This window comes from Lemur catta, chromosome 7 (genome assembly GCF_020740605.2).
Source record: "Lemur catta isolate mLemCat1 chromosome 7, mLemCat1.pri, whole genome shotgun sequence".
Taxonomy (NCBI): domain Eukaryota; kingdom Metazoa; phylum Chordata; class Mammalia; order Primates; family Lemuridae; genus Lemur; species Lemur catta.
The window spans coordinates 72,785,925-72,808,159 of NC_059134.1; the positions used below are offsets into that span (position 1 = coordinate 72,785,925).

The following is a 22,235-nucleotide window of genomic DNA, read 5'->3' on the forward strand; positions in this document are numbered from 1 at the left end:
ACCGGCACTGGAGTGGCAGCTGGCTCAGCCTGCTCCTGTTTACGTGGGGAGGGAGGCTCTGTCCCAGTTAGCTCTTCTTCCCGTCCCAATGCGGCCAGCAGTGACCTCCCAGCCGCGCCCACACAGCCACAGGGGGCCCTGCCCAACAGAACGTTACACTCAGACCTGCCCGGGCTTCCAGAACCACTGACTGTCAGGGCCTGACAGGCCCTGAGGGATACCTGGTCCGGCCTGCTAATTCCTCAGTCGGAGAAACAGGCCGAGAGAGGAAAAGCAGCTCTCCCAAGGCCAACAGCCAGTCAGCGGCAGAGCCTGGATGTCGGCTTCTACCGCAGTCACCATTTGCTAACATATTCGAGTGCTTACCACGTGTGGGGTCCTGCTCCAAGCACTTTACGCACATTAACACATTTAATCCTCACAACAATCCTAGAAGGTAAGTGCTGCTCTTACTGCCATCTTATAGATGAGGAAACCGAGGCACAGGGGAGTTAAGTCACTTGGCCAAGGTCCATTAATAAATGCGTAGAAGCTAAGACTAGATCCCAGGCAGTCTGCCTCCAGAGCCCACACTACTGGCCAACATACTAGAAGACACTAACTCCCTAAGCCCGGGACCAGGCATTCTGCTTCCCACACCACATCTCCTTGGAGAAGTTTCCAACATCCCCACCCTCATCCATGTGGGAGATGGTACTGGGCTCCACAGCCTGTTACCATGTCCAAAATACCCCCAGTAGACACTGAGTCCTTGTCTATGGGATCTCTGCTCCTATCTCACTGTGGGGACAGAGGGGAGTGTGGGAGGTGCACAGGGGTCACCTTGGGCAATTTTCTACCAGCTCTCCTCTGTGGAGGGGTTAATCGACAGGGAGGGTTTGCCCTCCTATGTTCCCTCTCTGTCAGCTGGGAGCCAGGTACATCATCAGCCTAATGCTACTCAACACTCATAACCATGCTGTGGGTTGACATGACTGTCTAGATCTTATGTGTGGAGCCTGGGGTCACAGAGCCAGGAAGAGGCAGAACTGGGATTTGAATCCAGTCAATGGGTCTCAAGGGTCTATAATCTTTCTCTTATCCCAAAGAAACATCTAGGAACCCATGAGGGGGATGGGGTGGAGCAGGTTTTTGAAGTTTTGCTTGGGTAGGCCCCAAATCAAAGGAAGTATTGCTAGAGGAACTGAGAAGGGCTGAGGGGTAGAAGAGTCTAGAAGGAATAGTCCCAATCAGCCATTTCTGCCATCACAATATCATACCCTCAGCACTGCCCTGGGTTCTGAGAGGGAGAGCCTGGCCTCACTGGGCACTGCTGTGGTCTCTGGCCTCACTGGGAAAGGCTGCAGGGGTGGCCCCTCATTTTCTGCTACCCTTTGAGGGAGTGTAGCAGGCAAACTAGGAGTCAGACGGTATGTGGTGCCTGAGAGTAGAGTCCCCAAGACCACGGCAAACATTTACCGAGCACCTGCACAATGCCTGGCCCTTCACTAAGATCCTCTCCTACCTTTGAGATGTTTTGTTTCAACCCCAACACTGACCAGCGGGACTCCCAGCAGTGAGAATAGCCCTGGTGAAAAAAATTTCTAGCTCCTCCCAAAGGCAAATGGATGGTGGATTTGGGGTTCTGGGAATTTGTACTGGCTCCCCACAGCCCTTCCACCCCGTTAGTCCTGCTTATCGGGGAGCAACAAGACCAAAAGTTCTGCAGAAGGAGGTAGCAAGATGACAAGGGCTTGGGCTGGCAGTGAGCCCGTCTCGGATGGACAGCGGGTTGAGGGCAGGGCCCACGGCTTCCGCATCTCTGCATTCCCCAGGCAGGTGGGACGGGGTGGGAAATGGAAAAAGATTCTGGCATAAGAGGATTCTGGACTAGAAGGTGGGTGCTCAGCATTTATCAGCTACATGTCTTAGGCAAGTTTAACGTCTCTGTAACTTAATTCCTGCTGTGGTCATAAAATGTGCCTGTAAATTATTCAACATTTCTCCCATCAACAGGTGGAGTCTCTGTCCTCTCCCTGGCTGACTGCCCTGAAGAAGAGAAGGCGGCAGAATTGATGTTACAGGACTGTGAGGGTAGGTTAGAAAAGTCCAGGTTAGCCTTTACTAGTTCTCTAGGGACACTTGAACCTTTTGGCAGCCATGTGAGAAATCTGGCTACCCGGAGGCTGCCTTGTGGCGAGGGAGAGAGAGACTTCAGTGACTGTACGGTGACTGCTTTACAAATACTGACTCATTCAACCCTTATAACAAGTGTACGAGACAGGTAACAGGACTGTCCTTTGAAGACGGGAGCTACAGGACTTGCCCAAGGCCATCACGGCTCATAGACAGAAAAGCCAGGACTTAGAACCAGGCAGTTTGGCGCCAACATCTATCTTCTTGCCCAGAGCAGAGGGTCTTTTCCCCTTGGCATAGTCCATCATACTCTGGTTGGGGGACTCTTCTGGGGAGGGAGGCACAGAAAAGTAGGATGGGGACCAAGACAATGAGAAGAGGTCTGGGAACCAAGGCTGCCCAGTGCTTGGTCTGGAGCCGGGGCAGGGGAACTGGCCACTGTCTGCAGACATCAGAGGGGCTGTGCTACCCTGCAAGGCAAGAGTGGGATCTGTGTCTGGAAGCACAAGATAGGCAGATTTCCAAGTAACACAAACTAAGTCTCTAAGACTGGACCCTACAAGTCTATACTGTGGCTCTCCCTGTCCCCACAAGTGGCTTAGTTTCCAGGGAGGTCACGTCTTGTAGTGGCTTGCAGCAAAAGGTTTTGGAGTCAAACAGTTGTGAGGCCTAACTTTGCCATTTACCACCTGATCTTGGGTAAGCGACTCAATCTCTCTGAACTTCTGGAAAATAGAAATACTAAAACTTGCCTCCTAGGACTTTGTGGACACCATGAGGCAAAAGATGCGAAATGCTCGGCCTGGTGCCTGGCACATGGTGAGTGCTCAGTAAATGGAGGTGAGCACCCAGAGATGAGGGGGAGGGGAGAAGGGGAGGTGAAGGAGAAACAGCAGTAAGTATTCCCTTTCATCTGCCAGGTGAGCCCCCCAGGAGGACAATGGGTGCCCCACCCGGACGTGGGCAGGGGCCCTGAGGCTGCTGGCTGGCAACTGGGGTTGGTGGATGGAGTGGGCATGGACGGGAGTGGGGGCAGGAAGGCAGCTTTGTCTCTGCCAGTTAATTAAGCCCGGAATGCTAACAAGCTTTCAAAACAAAACACAACTCAAGTACTCTTTGGATGGGATATAATAAAATGGTTCTATCTGAAATTGCAAACAGCTTTGTTGCTGCAAACAAAGGCTCAGTTCTTTGTGCCTCTCTGGGGGGGAGGCTGAGAAGTATGAGGGTGAAAAGGGTCAGTGAAACTCTGAGGGTGCCCCCCCTTCCCAGCTGCCCATGCTGAGAACTAAAACAACTGAGAGCAGAGGCTCTGGAGCAATGGGGTACCAGAGGTCCCCAGTGCCTGAGACCTAAGCACACGAGCATGGGGAAGGAGGGACAGACTTGAGAAAGCATCTTGTTCTATTCTCCCATTTCACAGATGAGGAAACTGAGGTCCAGAGAGTAAGAGACAGAATCAAGACTGGCATGCCTGTCTTTAACCCTCTAGTTCAGCTCGCTCATTAAGCTAGCATAGGATGTTTAATGGGGCCTGCCTGTGGGTATCTGAAGGCCTAATGCTTGAGGGCCCTGGCAGAGGAAGGCTGGGTCCTAGCTTGGGGTTCTTTGGTGGGCCCTGTTAAATGCCCTCAGAGGTCTAGGAAAGGCCAGGCGAGCTCCTCAACCCAAGGCTCTCCCAAGGACAGCGGGGCAGAGAAATACCAAGCCTGCAGAGGCTGCCACCATCGGACGGCTCTCAGCAACCTGGGAGGCTCACAACGTGTTCGCAAGGCGTCAAGAGGCCTGAGTGCTCCATCTCTATCCAGATATGAGACTCTGGGCATCTCCCTGCCTCCACGGACCTTCCAGGCCTTCTGTAAATTCAAAGAGTGGGATTACAGGTCTTCGAGGGGTCTTCCGGCTCTAAAGACCCACTGCTCCTTAAAAAAAAAAAACCCAACTGAACCACCTGCTTTCATTCAATTCAATGGCTTCCTTTTGTTATTAGGTTAAAGACCAAAGTCCCTGCCCTGGTGAATAAGAAGGACCGGCATGCTCTGGTCTCTGCTTATCTCCCCAGGCTCCACCCACAGCGCCTTCCTTCTGTCTGCTCTGGCTTCTTCCAGATCCTCTGCTGGAACTGGTCCAGGAAGTAGAAGAGTCTGGGAACTGGTAGCTCTGTTCCAGGGCATAAATGTCAAAGAAACTCTTACGCAGTCCCTAAGGGGGCATGTAAACCAATGTTTCCCCCTGTGCTTTCTGTGGTGGGTGTTGGGGAGTGGAGCATCTGCAAGCCCCTCGCTGGGGGAGATGGTGGGCCAGTGTCCAGGGACACACTGGGGATACTGTGCAGCCCTTAGGAGCTTAGACACACAGTGCCGAGTGAAAAGAATGAGATCTGGCCAGGCGTGGTGGCTCATGCTTATAACTCTAGCACTTTGGGAGGCTGAGGCAGGAGGATTGCTTGAGCCCAGGAGCTTGAGGTTGCAGTGAGCTATGAAGACGCCACTGTACTCTAGCCAGGGCAACAGAGTGTTAGAAAAAAAAAAAAAAAAAGAAGAAAAAGAAAAAAAAAACAAAAGAATGGGATCTAACACAATACAATGTGCACAATTAAGAATATAGGACACAAAACATCGCCATCTATTCTGCAAGGGAACATAGAAACAAAAAATACAGATTAAACGCATTAACTATAGAGAGAGGGGCATAGCAGTGGGAGATAAAAGGCGATAGCTAAGGGAATAAAATCGAAGAGAAACCTGTGTGGCCCACTGCAGATAACAGGACCACACACCGGGAAGTATGGTTGACAATGCTCTAAAAACCCTTGATAATCACCTTTTCCTCCCCCAAGTACACTTGAAACAAAACCACTGAGTTGGAAGTTGGGCCAAGTTCAATGGGGAAAGAATGAACACAAACTGAGCACCCCTGGTCCTGTCTGCATCCTGGAACTGGCAGAGCTGCAGAGAGAGACCCTGGCTGCCTGGGAATCAATACTCCCTGAAGGGGAAAAGGCTCACAAGTTTAGCCGTAGCATAGCCAGCTGTCAAGCAGATCCCTGAATCTCCTCTTTTCTAAGTTGGGTCACCCACATGACCTCTGAGTCATTTTGCTGGCTTTCTACAGGGAGAGGAATTCCATGCCTCTCCACAGATGTCCCTGGAAGGATTAACCAGCCCAGGAAGATCCCCAGGGTTGGGTCAGCCCAGGTTTCCACCTGCCAGGCTGAGCCACCCAACCAGAGGGAGGTGACTCACCTCAGAGGGCCCCTCCCCACTGGTTGCCACTTTTCCTTGGTAAGGATTAGTTAGTTTTCAGAGTAACCATTTTTTCTTAATGATTTTAGAAAATATGGAGAGCCCCTCCCTCCCATAAAATCACAAAGAAATACCAAGTCATCCACAATCCTACCACGGTGAGAAAGGTATTGGTTTCCTTCTGATGTATTATCTGGTAATTTTCTCTCTTTGTGGGTGAACTTGTCTCCCCATATAAGCAATCTATCTGCACATAGGAATGTCCTGAGAATATGCTTCTTTAGATTACAAGGATTCAACTTTTTTTTTTTTGAGACAGAGTCTCACTTTGTTGCCTGGGCTAGAGGGAGTGCCGTGGTGTCAGCCTAGCTCACAGCAACCTCAAACTCTCGGGCTTAAGCGATCCTACTGCCTCAGCCTCCCGTGTAGCTGGGACTACAGGCACATGCCACCATGCCTGGCTAATTTTTTCTATATATATTTTTAGTTGTCCAGATAATTTTTTATTTCTATTTTTAGTAGAGACGGGGTCTCTCTCGCTCAGGCTGGTCTCAAACTCCTGACCTCAAGGGATCCACCCGCCTCAGCCTCCCAGAGGGCTAGGATTACAGGCATGAGCCACCGCGCCCGGCCCAAGGATTCAACTTTTAAGTAATGTGGTAGACAGCCTCCAAAGGTGGCCCTCCATGAGCCTACCTCCTGTTCTTCACATCCTTGTGTAGTCCCTCCCTCGCTGCACCAGGGTTAGTCCGCACGGCCAACAGCATGCAGCAGAAGGGGAGGCAAGTCACTTCTAAGATTAGGTTATAAGAGACTGTGACTTCCATCTCAGGCACTGTCTCTCTCCCTCGTGTGCTTTCTCTTGGCTCTCTCACTCTGAGGGGAACCAGCTGCCCTGCTGTGTGGTCAGGCAGGCAGCCTGTGGCCTGGCCCACTTGGACAGAAAATGAGATCTCTGGCCAATAAGCTGCAAGGAACTAAAGCCTGCCAACCACCTGTGAGTGAGCTTGGAAGTGGATTCTTCAGCTGCAGTTGAGTTCTGGAATTACTGTAGCCATGGTCAACATCTCCAGAGGACCCAGCCAGGACCACGTGGCTAAGCTGTTCCTGGATTCCTGACTTAGAAATTATGTGAGATAATAAATGTTATTTTAAGTTGCAAAGTTTTGGGGTAATTTATTATGCAGCAAACTACAATTAATGCCAACAGTTTTACCCCTTCATCAGGTCAGCAGGTAAGTAAGGTGGACTTTCATAACAGGCTATATTCCCAATGGGGAGAGGGAGGCCGAAGAGGCTGGGAATGGCCAAGGGTTGGCCATGCTGCCGGATGCCAGGACTGACGGCGGTGCAGCTCAGGCTGGCAGGAGGTGGCACTGGACTGGGTGGACGAGAGAAGCACAATTCTAAATGGTCTTGTGATCAATAAGTGGTCCATTTTAAGCTAGGTGATGTTCAACAGGGACATGGGCAACATGATCTGACAGTCACGATTAGCCACAGCCCGAATGGGGCTGGGAGGAGGGGAGGATGGTGATTGGTCCTTAGAAGAGGGCTGCTTTATGCAAAGCCTTGTCTTTGTTTAGGAAAATGGCATGCAATGGGAAATTTGGGGCAGGCTTTTCATCTATATTTTAAAAGGCACTGTAACCTCAGTTGACATCTGGTTATGCTTCGTTCAGACAGCCTAGTTGCTTTGTTGTCAATGATTCTCCCTGGTCCCTGAGATCCTTCAGGTTTTAATCACTCAGGATTAAAAAGCAATAGCACTGGGGTCCTAATAAACAGCTCCACCTGCACCCCACATTATTTTCATACGTGCATGTGTGAAATCCCAAAGTTTAAATATGCAAAGTGATTCGTGCAAGATTCCAAGCTCAGAAAGGGCAGAGTCCAACTTTACTCACCCAGGGCTTCTGAATTCAATGATATGAAACCATAAAAAATGAGCTGTGGAGACCTTATGGTTTACAAACCCTAATTCACATCCATTATCTCAATGAATTCTCACAACTACCATGAGAAGACTGCTTTTCCGATTTCACAGTGCAGATGTCTCATGGGAGGGGTGGAATAGGACAGGGGTTTGTCCAAGGCCATCTGTGAAAGGCAAGGCCTGATCCAAGGGCAGACACACTGTCCTCACCCCCAGGAAAATGTCTCTTGTCCTGACCTCACACTCTGAGTGCCCTGGTTCAATCCTTCACCAGGCATGCTCTTCCTCACCGGTGAAGGGTCCATGCAGCCAAAGGGTTGTTCCCCCTTTTAGACCACATATTTAAAACCCTAGGATTCCCCACCCATATAGACCTGAGCCCGATGGCTCCCTTTCCTGACTGCTTTAGGAGGGTGCACCATGCTGCTGTGTGCATTCCTAGGAATGGCTAAGGTGGCTGCAGGAGGTGTGTCTGGAGCTCGGATGCGTGGGCTGGGCTACCCATCCACATACACATGCACGACTGTCCTTGCGGGGTTGGACAGAGCTGGGGTGAGCCGGACACTGGCTTTCCCTGGACTCCATATGTTGGTGCAGAACTCTGAGGAGTCGAAATTTAAATCTGAACCTGGCTTTCCAACTCCTTACAAATGAATATTTGTCAAGGTTGAAAAATAGAACACATTTCATTTCAAAATGTATTAGCTTGCTTTCTTAACTTTTAAGTATTTAGATAGAACACATTTCATTTCAAAATTTATTAGCTTGCTTTCTAACTTTTAAGTATTTAAATACAGCATAGAGAGGCTCTACGAATGTTAGGGGTGGGCCTGCATGCAGCTGTGTTCTTTGGAGTGGCAGGAAGAAGAGCCAAAGAAAAGAGAAGACCCAAGAAGACAAAGATGAAGCAACAAGGAGTGAATAGCTTAAGTAATGGGAGGCTGGGGGAAAGAATGGGACATGGGGTGGAGGCTGGGGGAGAGAAGATTTAGGAGAAGAAGAAGCTAGTAGTAGGAGGAATGTGAAAGGTTACAGAGAAGATGCTCTGGGGGGATTAGGATGGCCACAGATTCTCCACACTCCTATCAAGAGGTGGCATTTATTTTCCTTTGAATCTGGGCTGACCCTGTGACTGGCTTTGATCAATAAAATGTGGTGAAATGAAATTGTGTGACTTCTGAGACTGGGACTTAAGAGCTCTGAAGCTTCTGTTTTTGCCCCTCTTGGAAATCAGTTACCATAGAAGAAGTCCAACTACCTTGAGACCACCATGTTGTGAGGAAGCCCAAGTTAGCGGCATCGAGAGAAAGGCAGTGGAGTGGGTACTGCAGCTTGTGGTTCTTTCATGACTCCTCCTCCAAACGTCTGAGGTGCCAGACATGAAAGCAAAGCTTTTTTGGACATGCTATCCCAGCCCAGCACCAGGTGTATACAGCCAAAGGAATGACCTAAACTAACACCAAATGGAACAGAAGAACCACCCAGTTGAGCCCTGCATGAACCCCCAAATCATGAGCAAATAAAACTGTGGTTGTTTTAAGCCACTAAGTTTTGAGATAGTTTGTTAGGTAGCAACAGACAACCAAAACAGATGCTGAGATCTGAAAAGAAGAAATAAGCTTAAACGGAAGGTCGAAGTTTTTTTTTTCTTTAAAAAAAAAAAAGATATAAAGAACTTCCTGAGAGCTGGGGTGATTTGTCACTGGGCCAGGCCAAAGAAAAAGGTGACAGCATCTGTCACTGCATATCTTAGGAGCACACCAGATGCCCACTTATCTAAAAGCGCTTTGGCAGCAACCTTTGCGGAAGCAGGACTCTCCCAGATGGACTCTTCCGTCCAGGTGCAAAGACTCTCTTTTTAGAGTCATCACACATCCAGGTAACTTCCTAGAATATCAGAACTATTTCTATCCTGGTGAAGGGAAGTAGATGCTCATTCTCCCCACCAGCTTTGGCCCCCTTTCCTGCCTGACTCTGCAAGTAGAAAACACTCCTGCCCGTGGCTGTGCTGGTTCTGTGAGGTCCCAGACCTGTGGTGTGGAGTCAGGAAAGAACCACAGGCTACGCTACCCAGGCCACTGCCGAAGGACCAGTCCGGACTTGACGCCTGAGCCCTGCGACAAGAACACAAAGAGGCGAAGGTTTTTCTGTTCACGCTCCATATTCTGGAACAGTCATCGCTGTCACTGTTAGCTACCACTTATCGAGCACTGTGTAATAAGCACTTTACATCCATCCACTCATTTAATCCTCACAAAATCTCTGTGTAGGTCTTGTCATATCATCACCCTCATTTTAGAGTGAAGAATTTGGAGCTCAAGGCAGTGAGAAATTTACCTGAGGTTATGCTGTTTGTTGGCGGCAGAACTGGGATTCGAACTCAGGTCAGCCTGCCTCTCCACAGCACCCCAAGGCCCTGCTAGATGGGCTTCTCCCTCCATACCTGTCCCACTGTCTGAGAAGAGTTAACCCCTACTATTGTTGACCAGCAGGTACCTGGGTTGGTACTTCTCTTCTCAAGACAATGGTACCGTTGTAGAATCAGTGTTTTGAGCATCTCCAAATGGTATTTGCTTTCACTTTATCCATTCTGAAGACTCAAGTCAAGGACAGCTCTTCATGCTATCAGCCACAATAAGTATCTCTAAATGCACTAAAAGTCTTAAATGAAAACAGAATTATCAATTCAACAAAGAACAATCAACAGAATCTCTGCTGCTAAGTGGTGACAAGCACAAGTGACATCCCAGCGATACTACTAAAACCAGGTCGTTTTCTCTGTGTTTGTCCACCTGGGCTCCTATACCTGCTCCTAGACCAGTTTCAATCAGTACTAGACACCAGTCTGGGGGGGTTCTGTGAGAACAGGTGCTAGTATTAATAGATGAGGACAAGGCCCATTATGAGGTTAACCTGCTCCTTAAAATACTTGATAGCAGGTTCCTCAAGACATGAACCAAGACCATACTCATCCTCTAAGCCACTTTTTTCAGGAAGCCCTCCCTGACTCACAGTGATAAACTGCATCGTGTGCACCCTTCTCTGGTACCCTGAACTCTTCGAGAGGGTCTCCCTTATCATCGTCTCACCAGTATCTGATGAGTATTGGGCATACAGTAGATGCTCAATAAATTTGAGTCCATAAAAGGATTAGGCTGCCTTTTCAATTGGCCCTGTTGGTTTCCAGTACAAAACTTCATCAGTGACGTGGTGGGATCTACGACCCGATCCTTCCTGCTGGTCAGAGGTAGTCACTGCAGGATTAGGATGTCAGAGCTTTCCTCCATATGGGCCTCCAACCACTTTATAAAGTGGCACTCAGGGTGGATAGTGGCTTTTTGCTGAGACCCAGACCTCATCCCTGGCCTCAGAGGAGGGTTCACTTACTACTCAGAATGATACAGAGCACAGTATCTAGGCCTGGGGCGGGGGGGACAGGTTTCAAGACATCAGGATTTAAGGTGAATAGTAGGTGCCAGAGCCAGTGGCCCAAGAGGCCAGCTGTTCCTACCAGAAGGGCAATGGCCTATTCAGGCCTTGAGTGCATACTCACAACTTGCATAAACCCAGCTAATTGTGATGCACCTAAATCTCAGGTTGGCAGGGACTGTCATGGCTCCAGCCCACTGCCTGCAGGAGGGCTCTGGGAGTACCCTGTTCCCAAGAGCAGTGCTGTCCTAGGCCTGGACCCTGTACTGCCTCTCCTCTGGCCATGCCACTCCCCATGAGATGAGAAGTCCACAAGGCTCAGGAGATGTGCTTATCTGGAGTCTATGACCACCTGGTATCCATGCCTCCTTCCCAGGCCATGCTCTGGCTCCTAGGACTCCAGAATTCCCTGCCCAAACAGCCTGAAGCCTGCATGGGTCTCTTTCCCAGGTACACCCTTCCAAGGGTAGACATTGCCTCCTGCTTAGGTATCTTTAGGTTTGATGGGTGGCCAGGGATCAGCTACTGGGGTGGGGTGCGAGCCAGACGTGGACACACAGACTGACGTGTCCACATGCGTGTATGCCAGGGCCCTTGTGGTGCAGGACTGAGCAAGGGGTGGTGTCCCACTAGGGGCCTCATTTGTAGTCTGGCCCTGGTCCCTGCAAACGTTAGGAGCAGGCCTGTCCATGAGTCTGCCTGGTGGAGATGCTGACAGCAACACTTGGTGACAACGCTCCATCCCACGTACTGGCTCCCACTGGCACCTGCTGTTGCTTTATCTACCTCCTTCCCCCACCCTGTACCCCCAAGGAAGCTGCTGGGTCCCAGGCCAGGCCGGTAGTGGTGCTGGTTGGGGGGAAAGAGTGGAGGCCCCAGCAGCAGCAGTGTTGCCTGGTTTCTTGCAAATGTGAACACCTACACACAGAAGAAGGGAGAGTGTGAGTTTGAATGTACCAATGTGTTTGGGTGACTGAGAGCAAGCAAGTAAAGTGAGCGAGAAAGGGAGTGAAAGAGAAGAAAAGGAGGGTGGCCGTATGAAAAAGAGTGTATGCTTACAAGAGAAGAAAATATACGTGTGTGTGTGTGTGTGTGTGTGTGTGTGTGTGTGTGTGTGTGTGTGTATGGGGTGGGGAAGGCAGCCGGGTATACACCCAGTGCCCCACGGTGGGCAAGAGGACGGGGAAGAGGACGGTGAACGTAGGGGAGGGAAGGAGCATGCCTGCCGATCTTTGCGCGTGTGCGTGCAGAGGGGGTGCAGCTGTGGGAGAGAGAGAGAGACACCCCCAGAGGGCACGAGAGAACAGGTATGTCTGTCTGTCTCCAGGCAGCATGCAGAGTAGAAGTGTGGATGGAACGACGGAGCTGGGAGAGCCGAGTGTGCAAGAGGAAGACGACAGGCAGGTGTGTGAGCCTGGAGGTACGTGTCCGCCCCTGCAGGGCTGCGTGAGACAGAGGCAGGCCACGTGCCTGGGGGCTGTGTGTGGGTATGTGCATGTGTGTACGGGGGCACGAGGCTGTGGCAAGCAAGCACGAACACGAGCCTGCGAGCACACGTGGGGACGCCCTGGGGGTGTGAGCCGCGTGCCTGGCTCTGGGGCAGCGGGGGCTGCCGGGGGAGTTGTTGATGCCTGGGGATGTTTCCGTTACAGAAAGCTCATCTCAGAGGACTGTATGACCTGCCTGGCGCCGGCTCAGGCCCGGGTGACCATGGCTGGGAGTGCTGGCCACACTGTCCCCATCCGGAGGTGTCTGTGAGAACGAATGAGTCACGCAGGCATGGCTGGCCCTCGCTCTGCTCGCCTCCCGTCTCGCCCAGTGGGGAGGACAGAGGGAAGGGGAGAGAGTGCTCGAGGGCTGTATGACACCAGCACTGTGCAGCTGCTTGTAGGGCCTAGGGGCTCTTTCTAAAGGCCCAGCACCCCAACTCTCTCGGCCCATGAACCTCCATTTCCTTTTAGGTCCAAGTTACAGTGTAGGTCAGTGTCTTGGGCTGACAAACATCTGTGGATGTCTACGCCACGCCAGGCTCCGGGCCACCCTACTTACAATGCCAAACCACCCCAGTCCCTTCCCATCCCCTCCTTCTTGGCTTTAATTTTCTCCACAGCACTTACCACTATTTGTCGCACTATGTATTTTACTAACTTTATTTATTGTCCATCTTTCCCCTAATAGCAAATGCCTATATAGCACTTGCTGCGTGCCAGACGCTGTTCTAAGCTATTAATTCATAGAATCCTCCAACAACTCTGCGTGGTAGTGAGTATTACGCTTGCCATGTTGTAAACGGGAGCCCCAGAGAGGCTACGTGGCTTGCCAGTGGGCATCCCAAGCCCAGCTGGGGGCCGGCACATAGTACTGTCCTGTGAGGGTGGGCAAGTTTCTCAGTTTGGATCATTGCTGAATCTCCAGTGCTTACAACGGTGCCCAGCACATGGCAGTGTTCAATTAGCAGCGAGAGAATGAAGAAATGAGGGAATAAATGCTGGACATGGAGGACGCAGCAACGAAATAGAGGTGTTTGCCTTCAAAGGTAGGGATTTCCAGAGGAAGGACACAGACGGGGACATGCACAATGACCTTGCCCACCTCCTCCAAATTCCTCCTTGGCACAAACATACCTCTACTCTTCCTGCCTTTGTCCACAGGGTGTCAGAGGGTGATGGTGGCTCCACGGGGGCAATGAAGGCAGAACAGGGTAGTGGTGAGGACACGGGCTCTGGAGAGAGGCTGCCTGGAGTGAGTCCTCCCTCTACCAGCTAAGTGACTCGGATAGACTGCCTAACCTCCCTGGGCCTTGGTCCCTCCCTCATAAGATAGGGGCAGCACATGATACCGACTTCCTGGGCCACTGCACAAGGAAGGCAATGTATCAGCTCCAATGGACATGACCGATACTCCCCTTCTATTCTACACTGGTTGCTGGCTTTGGGGGAAGAATGGGAGAGAAAGTTAGAATTAAACATATTATGTGTATTACTACTGTAGCCTCTCTATTGTGCCTTCATTCCATTTTCCAGAAGCAACTCAAAGCAAAACTTGTCCATGAACTTTTATTAGGGCAGGGACTGTGTCTGTTTCTTTACCACTATATCCCTAGCACCTAGTACAGTCCCTGAGACCTAGTAGGTGCTCAATAAGTATTTGCTAGATGAATGACTCATCGGTTACATTTATTTACTTCCCCAGGACCCTCGTGAGCATAAATGTTCACATCGCTGTTGTTCCCATTCACGGGAGGGCCAGCAAGGTTAAGTGACTTGTCCATAAACACATAGCCTGAAGCCGCAAGGCAGACTCAAATGCCAAATCCACGCTCTTTCTTCCCCCACGCCATGCTATTCTTTGGACCCTATTCATCATGTCCTATTTTCCGTGGATTTTTTTCTAGCCAGTGGGGCCGTCCCCAATCGTAGAATCATCTCCGAGTTCTATGACTCATATCTGAATCACAGAACTGTTTAATAGTTGAAAGGGACTTTTGATGTCATCTGGACCTCCCACCCATTGTGGAAATTTCCTCTCCAACGTCTACCTAGCCAACGCTTGAATGCCTCCAGTGATGGAATACTCATTTTCTTCCTCTGGAATTATCAAGTTCTATGACTAGGCCACTTTTAGAGCCAGAAAGTGTTCTGCATCCCGTGGGCCAAGAGGCCTATCTTTAATTTCTATGTATTGGGCTTACATCATCCTAAAATACAAAGAATAGATCTGCTGCCCCCCCCCCCCCCCCCCGACAAGACAGCCTTTCAGATAGTCATATGCTCTCACATCCCTTCAGAGAATTCTCTTCTTCAGGCTCGACGTTTCTGGTCCCCACGACGACTCCTCCTGGGAGATTGTGTCCACCCCAGACCATCCCAACAGGTCGCCCAAAGTGTTTTGAGCAATGGTACCCCCTACTGGATAAAGGGTGAACTGCATCAAAGGGCTCAATCCTCGGGCTGCCTGAAGAGCCTCCATCAGGGGCTGTGGCACCCACACAGGCTGCGAATGAACCGGTTATTTTGAAGAGCCGTCGCTTTAAAGTCATGCCTGGTTGTTCCCAACATCTATCTAAAAGAGTGCCATGTGAAGCCTCCGTGCTAAGGTTTCTTGCCAATCATGAGGTTCCTGATGTGGTACAGGTTTGAGACCTCAAAGTTAGAATTCAAAGGGCTGTTTTTTTTTTTTTTTAACATAATGTTTGAAAGGACAGATATGAAAACGTACGCTGTTTATAGGATTACGGGGGATTTTTCTTTTTTCCCACTTGTATTTATTTTCTAATATTTGCACAATGGACATTTGTTATAAGAAAAACAAATGATGAAAACTTTAATCAAAAGAAAAAAATTAAAAATCCTCCGCCCTCTTCCCTTTATGCCTTCCAAGGTTGTTTATCGTGACCTGGGTATTGGTTCTACAACTGGGATATGCTGCCACCTGTGGGCAGGAGTGCCCTGGGCACGTCTCCGTGGTGACCGCAATGGCCCGTGGTGCAGAGAGTGAGGGTCCCCGTGAGTGTGGTCAGCTGGACTCAAGCAGCAGTTTCACACTCACGCTGAGCTTCGCAACAGGGCTGGCGGGTAGTTCTCCACATCCTCACCCTGCCCGCGGCTCATGCCGTCTTCCAGTGGTTTGTGTTTCCTACTCTTACACCTTGAAGTCTGCCCGGCACATCACCGGTCAGTGGTCACATCCCTACCAGCCCTGGACTCCCCAGCTCTTCACCCTGCTTTCTGCTTCCTAGCACACCCTCGGCTGCCCCTCTTCCCTCCACGTGAGTCTAGAACAGCTCTGAATGACAACAGGTCAGAAAGGCATAAGGGATTAGAAAAACAAAATCCCCATTGAAAGGAAGACCTATGGCGCTGCTGCATCGAGCAAGTTCACAGCTAACCAGGCCTTACTCCAGCCCCGGCACCAGCCGGGCGCCCTCTCTCCACTCACAGCTCTGGGGGCACATGGGTGCTGGCAAGACTCACCCGGCGGCCTCTCACTGCAGCACATGTCCAGGGCCCCTCCCTTGGAGTCATCAGCGGCGTGGTTCCTTCTCTCACTCCTGCAGCAGGATGAAAACGGGGAGAGAAAGCTGTTGAGCCCAGATCAAGACAAAATCCTGGGCAAAGATGAAAAGCCCCCTCTCCTATACTCTGTGTCCCTTTGAATAACCCCACCTCATCGGAGGACCCGAGGAAAAGCCCAACCTATGGAGGGGTCGGGCTGCACAGGCGGGAGCAGAATTCTGCAGGTGTCTTCTGTGCAGGGTCAGCAACAGCAGCATCACCACCATTATCGTTGTCAGCATCTCTACCAGGAGAGGATGGTCTACTGTGCGCAGAGCACTTTACAAACTTTACCACACTGAGTCCTCACCATGATCCCACGAATTAGGGATTCTTAGACAGGCTCAGAGAGGTTGAGTAACTTGCCCAAGGTCACACAGCTCAATAAGGTAGAGCTGGGTTTGAAATTATGGTCTAGGACTCCAGGCTCATGCTCTGACTGCTGTGCTGCTCTGCCTCCTAGTTCCTGTGGTTTTGATCCATGGGTGAACAAGAAGAGGATTCTGGGTAGCCCACAGTCCTGTGTCCAGCTCCCCAAGACAGGCAAGGGCACTGTACCGCAGGCAATGGAAAGTGGCGTGAAAAACTCTTCCCTAGAAATAGCTAGAAAAAGTAGTTATATATGTGTTTTGCATATTCTAAATGTTCTCCTCCTGAAATCAGAAAACCCTCTTTCTAGTCCACCAGGGCACCTGATAGGACTATACTGGGGTCTAGCCTTTTTTCTTCACCTTGTGAACTGGAAAAAGGTTGCTAGAGATCAGCTAGACCCCATGAAGTATCTTTAGAGTAGACATATGCTGAGGGCAACCACAGACTCACAGGGGTTCTCCTACTCTGGCCTGGAATGCAGGCGTGGCCTCCGATGGCCCCGTCTGCCCTTCATGTCTCTGACCCTTGGCAGCAGCTAGCTGACGCAGGCTGGACACACAAACCAGACTGGCTGGGTTGATCGAATTCTCTCCCGTGCACATTGAAAATGCATTCTGGAGGGCCTGGAGCCTGTGGTTGCCGGTGCTGAATCATGGTGGCTGCGGTGCCCTGGAGAAAAGATCCAGAAACATCTGCTGCTGGGGGCCTCAGAGCTGCTTCGCTGCCGCCTGCTGTACCGAGTCTGGATTGGGCAACATGTCCATCAAGACCACGAGAGGCCCCAGGATCCTTCCAATAAATTCCCACCTTTTAGCTTGAGCCAGTGGGATTTGATTTCTGAAACCGGCAGCCAAAAGAACCTCTGATACAGCCTTGCCAGCATAATACTTCCAAGAAGTCCACGGGGTCAGCTGCTTTTCTGCCCAGCAGTCCTGCAATCCTGCCTCTCACCAGACTGGTCCTGGGGCCTGTTTCATACCCAGCTGTAGATTTTAAATGATTAAGGGCAGACAGGCCAGGTTAAGGGTGACCCTTCTCACTCTGATATCTTCTGGTCTTAACTAGCATTGTATTATTTTATTTTTTTCCTCATTCCAATAGGCAGGGTCTCTGAGAAGCCCAAGTCCCAGAGCCCAGTTCTCCTGCAGAGAGGGGGTCCCTACCTTCAAGCTAAATGTCTAACTTTAAATGCTTTCTTTAAATGTCTCCAGAGTCGTTCTACTTTTCTCCCTCCCCACCATCTCTGTCTTGATCCAAGCCACCATCATCGCTTGCCTAGATTACTGCAGCAGTATTTTAACTGGTTTCTGGCATCCACACAGGCTGGCCTCCAAAACATCCTCCACATTTCTCCAGTGCTATGGCTTACATAAGTTGTGCAGTTTACAACCCGCACAACTGGATGGGGCAGGCTTGAGCTAGAATCAATTTCTTAAAACTCAACATTTATCACATAGCCTTTCTTGAAAAAATACTTCCACGGTATCTGTTGTACTTAGAACAAAGACACAAATCCTTTGACATAGTTCACTAGATGTTGTGTGGTCTGGCCCCAGTTTATCCCTCTAACTTTGTCTCATGTCCCTTCTCCCCTTGACCTTTGCACTCCAGCCACACCGGACAGGCTCTTTCTTTACAGTGGCTTTGCCTGTGCCACTGTACACTGAAGGGCTTCTCTCTGCCTGGAGAACCCCTTCAGCTCTACTGTTCAGTACTTTTTTACTCATAGTACATACTTGACACAGTTGCAAATATCATTTTAATTACTTAACATCTGTCTCAACTATTAGGCTGTAGGTTACAGGAGGGCTGGGACCACTACTTGTGTCTTATTTACCACTGTATTAATATCTTCAAAGCCTAGCACAGTGCCTGGCTCACAGGAGGTGTTCAATAAAAAAATGCTTGTGGAATAAGTGAATGTCACCCTGACATTCTGGAAGAAACATCAAGAACCTCAAGTATGACCACCACCTGAGCTGCTTTGTGGGCGGGTCTTCGTTAAGCCACTTGGAAGCCTCCTCCACAGCTCTTGTCTAGGACAGCCAGAGAATAACAGGTCTGGAAGGCCCCTCATTCTCTGAGGCAGAGAATGGGGGTCTGACTTGCTCCAGGTTGTGTATCGAGTTGGCGGCTGCAGGGATCAGATTTGAGAGCACCTATCCCCGAGCTCTCAATCCTAAACTTTTTCTTTCTCTACCCTAAAGAGCAGCTGGACGACAGCCCATAAGGGCTGCCCCTGGCTGGGTGCAGAAAGGCAAGGTCCGGATACCTCTGGAAGGGGACCCGTGTGTGACTCACACCTGCTTTCACACCTTAAGCCTCCCAGGCCCCAAGCTGTGTTCAGAATAGCTCAGTGCTGCATGTGTGCAGCAGACTCTATAAATAAGCTTCCTAGAAAATGACTAATTTCATAATCAGAAAAGCAGAAAGAGTAGCACCTCTTGACTGCAGAGGAAAATGGAGCAAGAGCCTGCCGCTCTGCCCAGTAGTCGAAGGACTCCAGGCAACCCTACCCAAAACCTGTACGTCTAGGCTGTCCAGGGGAGGGTTTAGATTTCCAAAAAGAGCAGATGGCCCTTTCAGGCTGGATGGAGAAGCCCCGTCTCTGGGCATTGCCCTCCTCCCTCCCCCCAGGAGCAGAAATAGCTACCTGCAGTGGATTGCTGCAAGCTCCCTCCCTCCCTCCCCACTTCTGTCTGCTGGGCAACAGGAGCAGAAAGCTGGCCTCTAACAACAGGCTGCAAACTTGCTGGGCTGGCTCCCCACTGCTGCTCTTAGGACCAGAGAACCCCAGCAATGAAGGGCCTTGGAAATCACCCAGCCTGCCCCTAGTTCACTGATGGACGATGTCCAGGAGAGAAAGAACCTTCCCAAAGCCATTGCTTTATTCAACAAACTTTTGCTGAGCATCTTCTGTGAGTAAGGCCCCGAGCTGCCCCAGGAATACAAGGATGAACAATCCAGGCCGCTCCTTACAGGATCCCAGTCTTCCAGAGGAGACAGAGATGCACACGTGATTGCACCCTGATGCCTGCTTTGCATGTGACACCGTGGGGAAGGCTCAGCTCAGGTTGTGGTGAGGGGGAAGCGGAGGAGGAAGTCCTTTCCAAGGGGAAGACAGGAGCTGATTCTTAAAAGATGTATCTAGGTAGACGACGGGTCGAGAGAGAAAGAACTTCTTGCATAGAGCAAATATTAATAGCAAGAGCAAGGCAGGGAGGCCTGAGATGTATGGGATATTTGGCACTGATCGAAAGTCGGCTGGTCGGTGGGATGGGGTGGCCCTCAGCAGCGGCACACGAGCAAGCAGCAGCCTAGAAGCCAGGAATCCTGACCCCTGGGTGGGGCAGCCCTCTCCCACCTGACAGTGTGGCTTCCCTGCCTGAGAGAGGTGGCATGGGCTGCCCCACATGTGGCCTGGGAGGTCTGTAACGGGAAGGGGGGGGACAGCGGCATGCGTTTGAGGAATGGACATTAGACCCAGATGGTAGCATCTGATCTGGTCCCAAACTACCCTTTTTATTGTGGTGAAATTCACACAGCATAAAATTTACCATTTTAGTCATTTTCAAGTGTCTAATTCAGTGGCATTTAATACATTCATAATGTTGTGCAACCATTACCATTATATAGTTCCAGGGTATTTTTATCATCCCAAAAGGAAACCCTGTATCCATTAAGGATCACTCCCAATTCTCCGCTTTCCCCCCTCCCCGCACCCTAGCCCCTGGCAACCACTAATCTGCTTTCTTTCTCTAAGGATTTGCCTAGTCTGGATATTTCATATAAATGGAATCATAAAATATGTAGCCTTTTGTGTCTGGCTTCTTTGACCTAGCATAATGTTCACCCCAGTCGGTAGCATGTATCAGCACTTCATTCCTTTTTAGGGCTAAATAATATTCCTCTGTAGGGCAGACTTTACATTTGTGTTGTTTCCACCTTTTGGCTATTGTGAACAGTGCTGCTATGAACCAGTCTGCTCTTTAATACTCTGCTCCCACCATGCTTATGACTTTGGGCAATCCTTTCCTCACCGTGAGTCTGATGCCTCATCTATAAAATAAAGGGGTCAGACTTTAAGCCCCCTGCAGCTTGAATGCCATTACTTTCATTTGTTCGTTCGTAAATGTGAAGGTAAGCTGTACCATGCACACGCCAGGGCTGGGTGCTGGAAACCCTCCGGGACCACCCACCCCATCTTCCAGGGGCTCATGGGTGGCGGGGTAGACGTAGAACAGACAGTTGTGGGCTGGTAAAGTGTTCTAACAGGGGCACTTCCCCTCTGCCTGGGGGCTGGGGTGGGGGCTTTTAGGAGATAACCTGGAGTGGATGCCAGCTTTGCCTGGGACTTAGGCAGAGAAAGAGCTGGAAGGTTTGGTGAGGCAGGCAGAAGAGCCTGAGCCCGCTCCCTCTGAGTGAGGAGGAATTGGGATGCTGAGACTAGGATTCCTGGGTGTGAGGCTGAGCCAACCCCAGGCAGACATGCCCTCTACCTTGGGCTTCCTGCTCCTGGCACCCCCTAAGCAACCCTCACTATCAACATTGAGCTCTATCCATCCCCTAAAGCTCTGACCCCAGCAGACGTATCTATTCATTGAATCAAATCTGTCCATTCCTAACTTACAGCCTTTGTTCATGCTGTTCCCTCAACCTGGAATATCCTTTCCCCGTTTTTAAAAATCTTACTCATTCTCCTGGGTGCGACTCGAGTGGTACCTCTTCCATGGAGCACTCCCTGATCTCCCAGGAAGAATCAAGCTCCCCTTCCTCCGGGCTCCTCCGCACACCTGGCTCACACTTCCCTTTGTCTGTACTTTGTTCTGCTGCTATAGTTAGCTGTGGATGCACCTGCCTCCCCCACTGGCTTCCGAGTGACTTGGGAGCATCCTCACCCCCTCAACTACCTCTGCATCCCAGGCGTTCAGTACACGGCCTGAGCCTGTTGATGTACATGTTAAAGGTCAAATGTAGGGCAGTGACAGGGACTCAGGGTTGGTGGCTTTGCAGGGTCTGGGAGGGCAGACTCCAGCTAGGAGCTTCCCTACCTAGAGAAGACGGCCCGACCACGGCCAGAAAGAAGCCCATAATTCCATCCGGATTTTCACGAGCATGTTCAGCATGCAGGGGCAGAGGACATGCTGGTTTCACGGAAAAGGAATAACGGGGCTGACCACCTCATGCGAATGAGTCACATGCCCCAGAGCACGCAGGCGGAGAAGGCTCGGCCCCCTCAGTGGGCAGGCTGCGGGGGACCACACACACGCTCACTCACCTAGCTCCCTCATAATTCATTCCCAAGGGGTCCAGACAGGGGGGGCTGACATCTGGGGCCAGGGCAGGAAGTTTGGTCAGCAAAAAGCGAACTGGAGATGTGAACGGGGCAGAGAAGCCGGCTTCAGAACACCCGGATGGGGAAAATGAGGTGCACGGTTAGGTGACGAGTCTCAGGTCACACAGTGTGTCAACAGTTGTTTGCAGGGAGCTAACAAACGCCAGATTTCCTTTTGGGAGTCACCTCTTTCCTCCCTCGGTGCCCTGCCTGCCCCTTGTCACACAGAGAGCCCAGAACCAGAACTCAGTTACCTGTCATTTCTGCGTCATACCCCAAAGCCTTCTAATAAATATCTTTTCCGCTTCTGTTGCTGGCAACCAGAGAACCCAGACTGATGCGTGCAGCAAACTTGTGGAACGGATAGGCTCCGAGCCCAGGACTCCCAATGCTTAGTTCACTGCTATTTCCATCCTGCCAAGCTGCCTACCCTCCTTGCCCAGCTGTCCACTGTCCAGCCATCTGTCCCCAAGTCTGAGCAGACTGCAAACTTGAGTGTTCTGGATCCCAAACACAGGGGCTAAGTGTTCTCTGCTTGGGATGTGCCCAGATGAATGACTTCCCTTCCATCCCTGCTCCGCTGGTGGGAGGCAGGGTGTGGGCGTGGCAGAGGCCCCAGGGAAGGAACCCAGAAGGGTGCTGGACAGGCCCAGCCTGCTGAGGGGCTCGGGCAACACAGTTTTCCTTCTTTCACGTGAGTCGGATCCAGGGACTGGACCATCCTTTTGTTCAACTCATGTTTACTAAAC

General features: G+C 50.7%; 1 protein-coding gene across 3 annotated transcripts in view; it reads right to left on the bottom strand.

The window, feature by feature from the left end:
- PTPN5 (protein tyrosine phosphatase non-receptor type 5) overlaps positions 1–22,235 on the bottom strand; it is a 58,213-nt gene that overhangs the window by 19,655 nt on the left and 16,323 nt on the right. For 2 of the 3 annotated variants that reach the window (XM_045556556.1, XM_045556557.1), the window contains exon 2: positions 15,699–15,775. In XM_045556556.1, coding sequence (XP_045412512.1) covers positions 15,699–15,723 — 25 coding nt within the window. In that variant the 5' untranslated portion in view covers positions 15,724–15,775. Of the gene's footprint in view, positions 1–15,698; positions 15,776–21,429; positions 21,450–22,235 lie in introns of those variants that run through there. The other variant, XM_045556555.1, reaches the window with a different exon arrangement.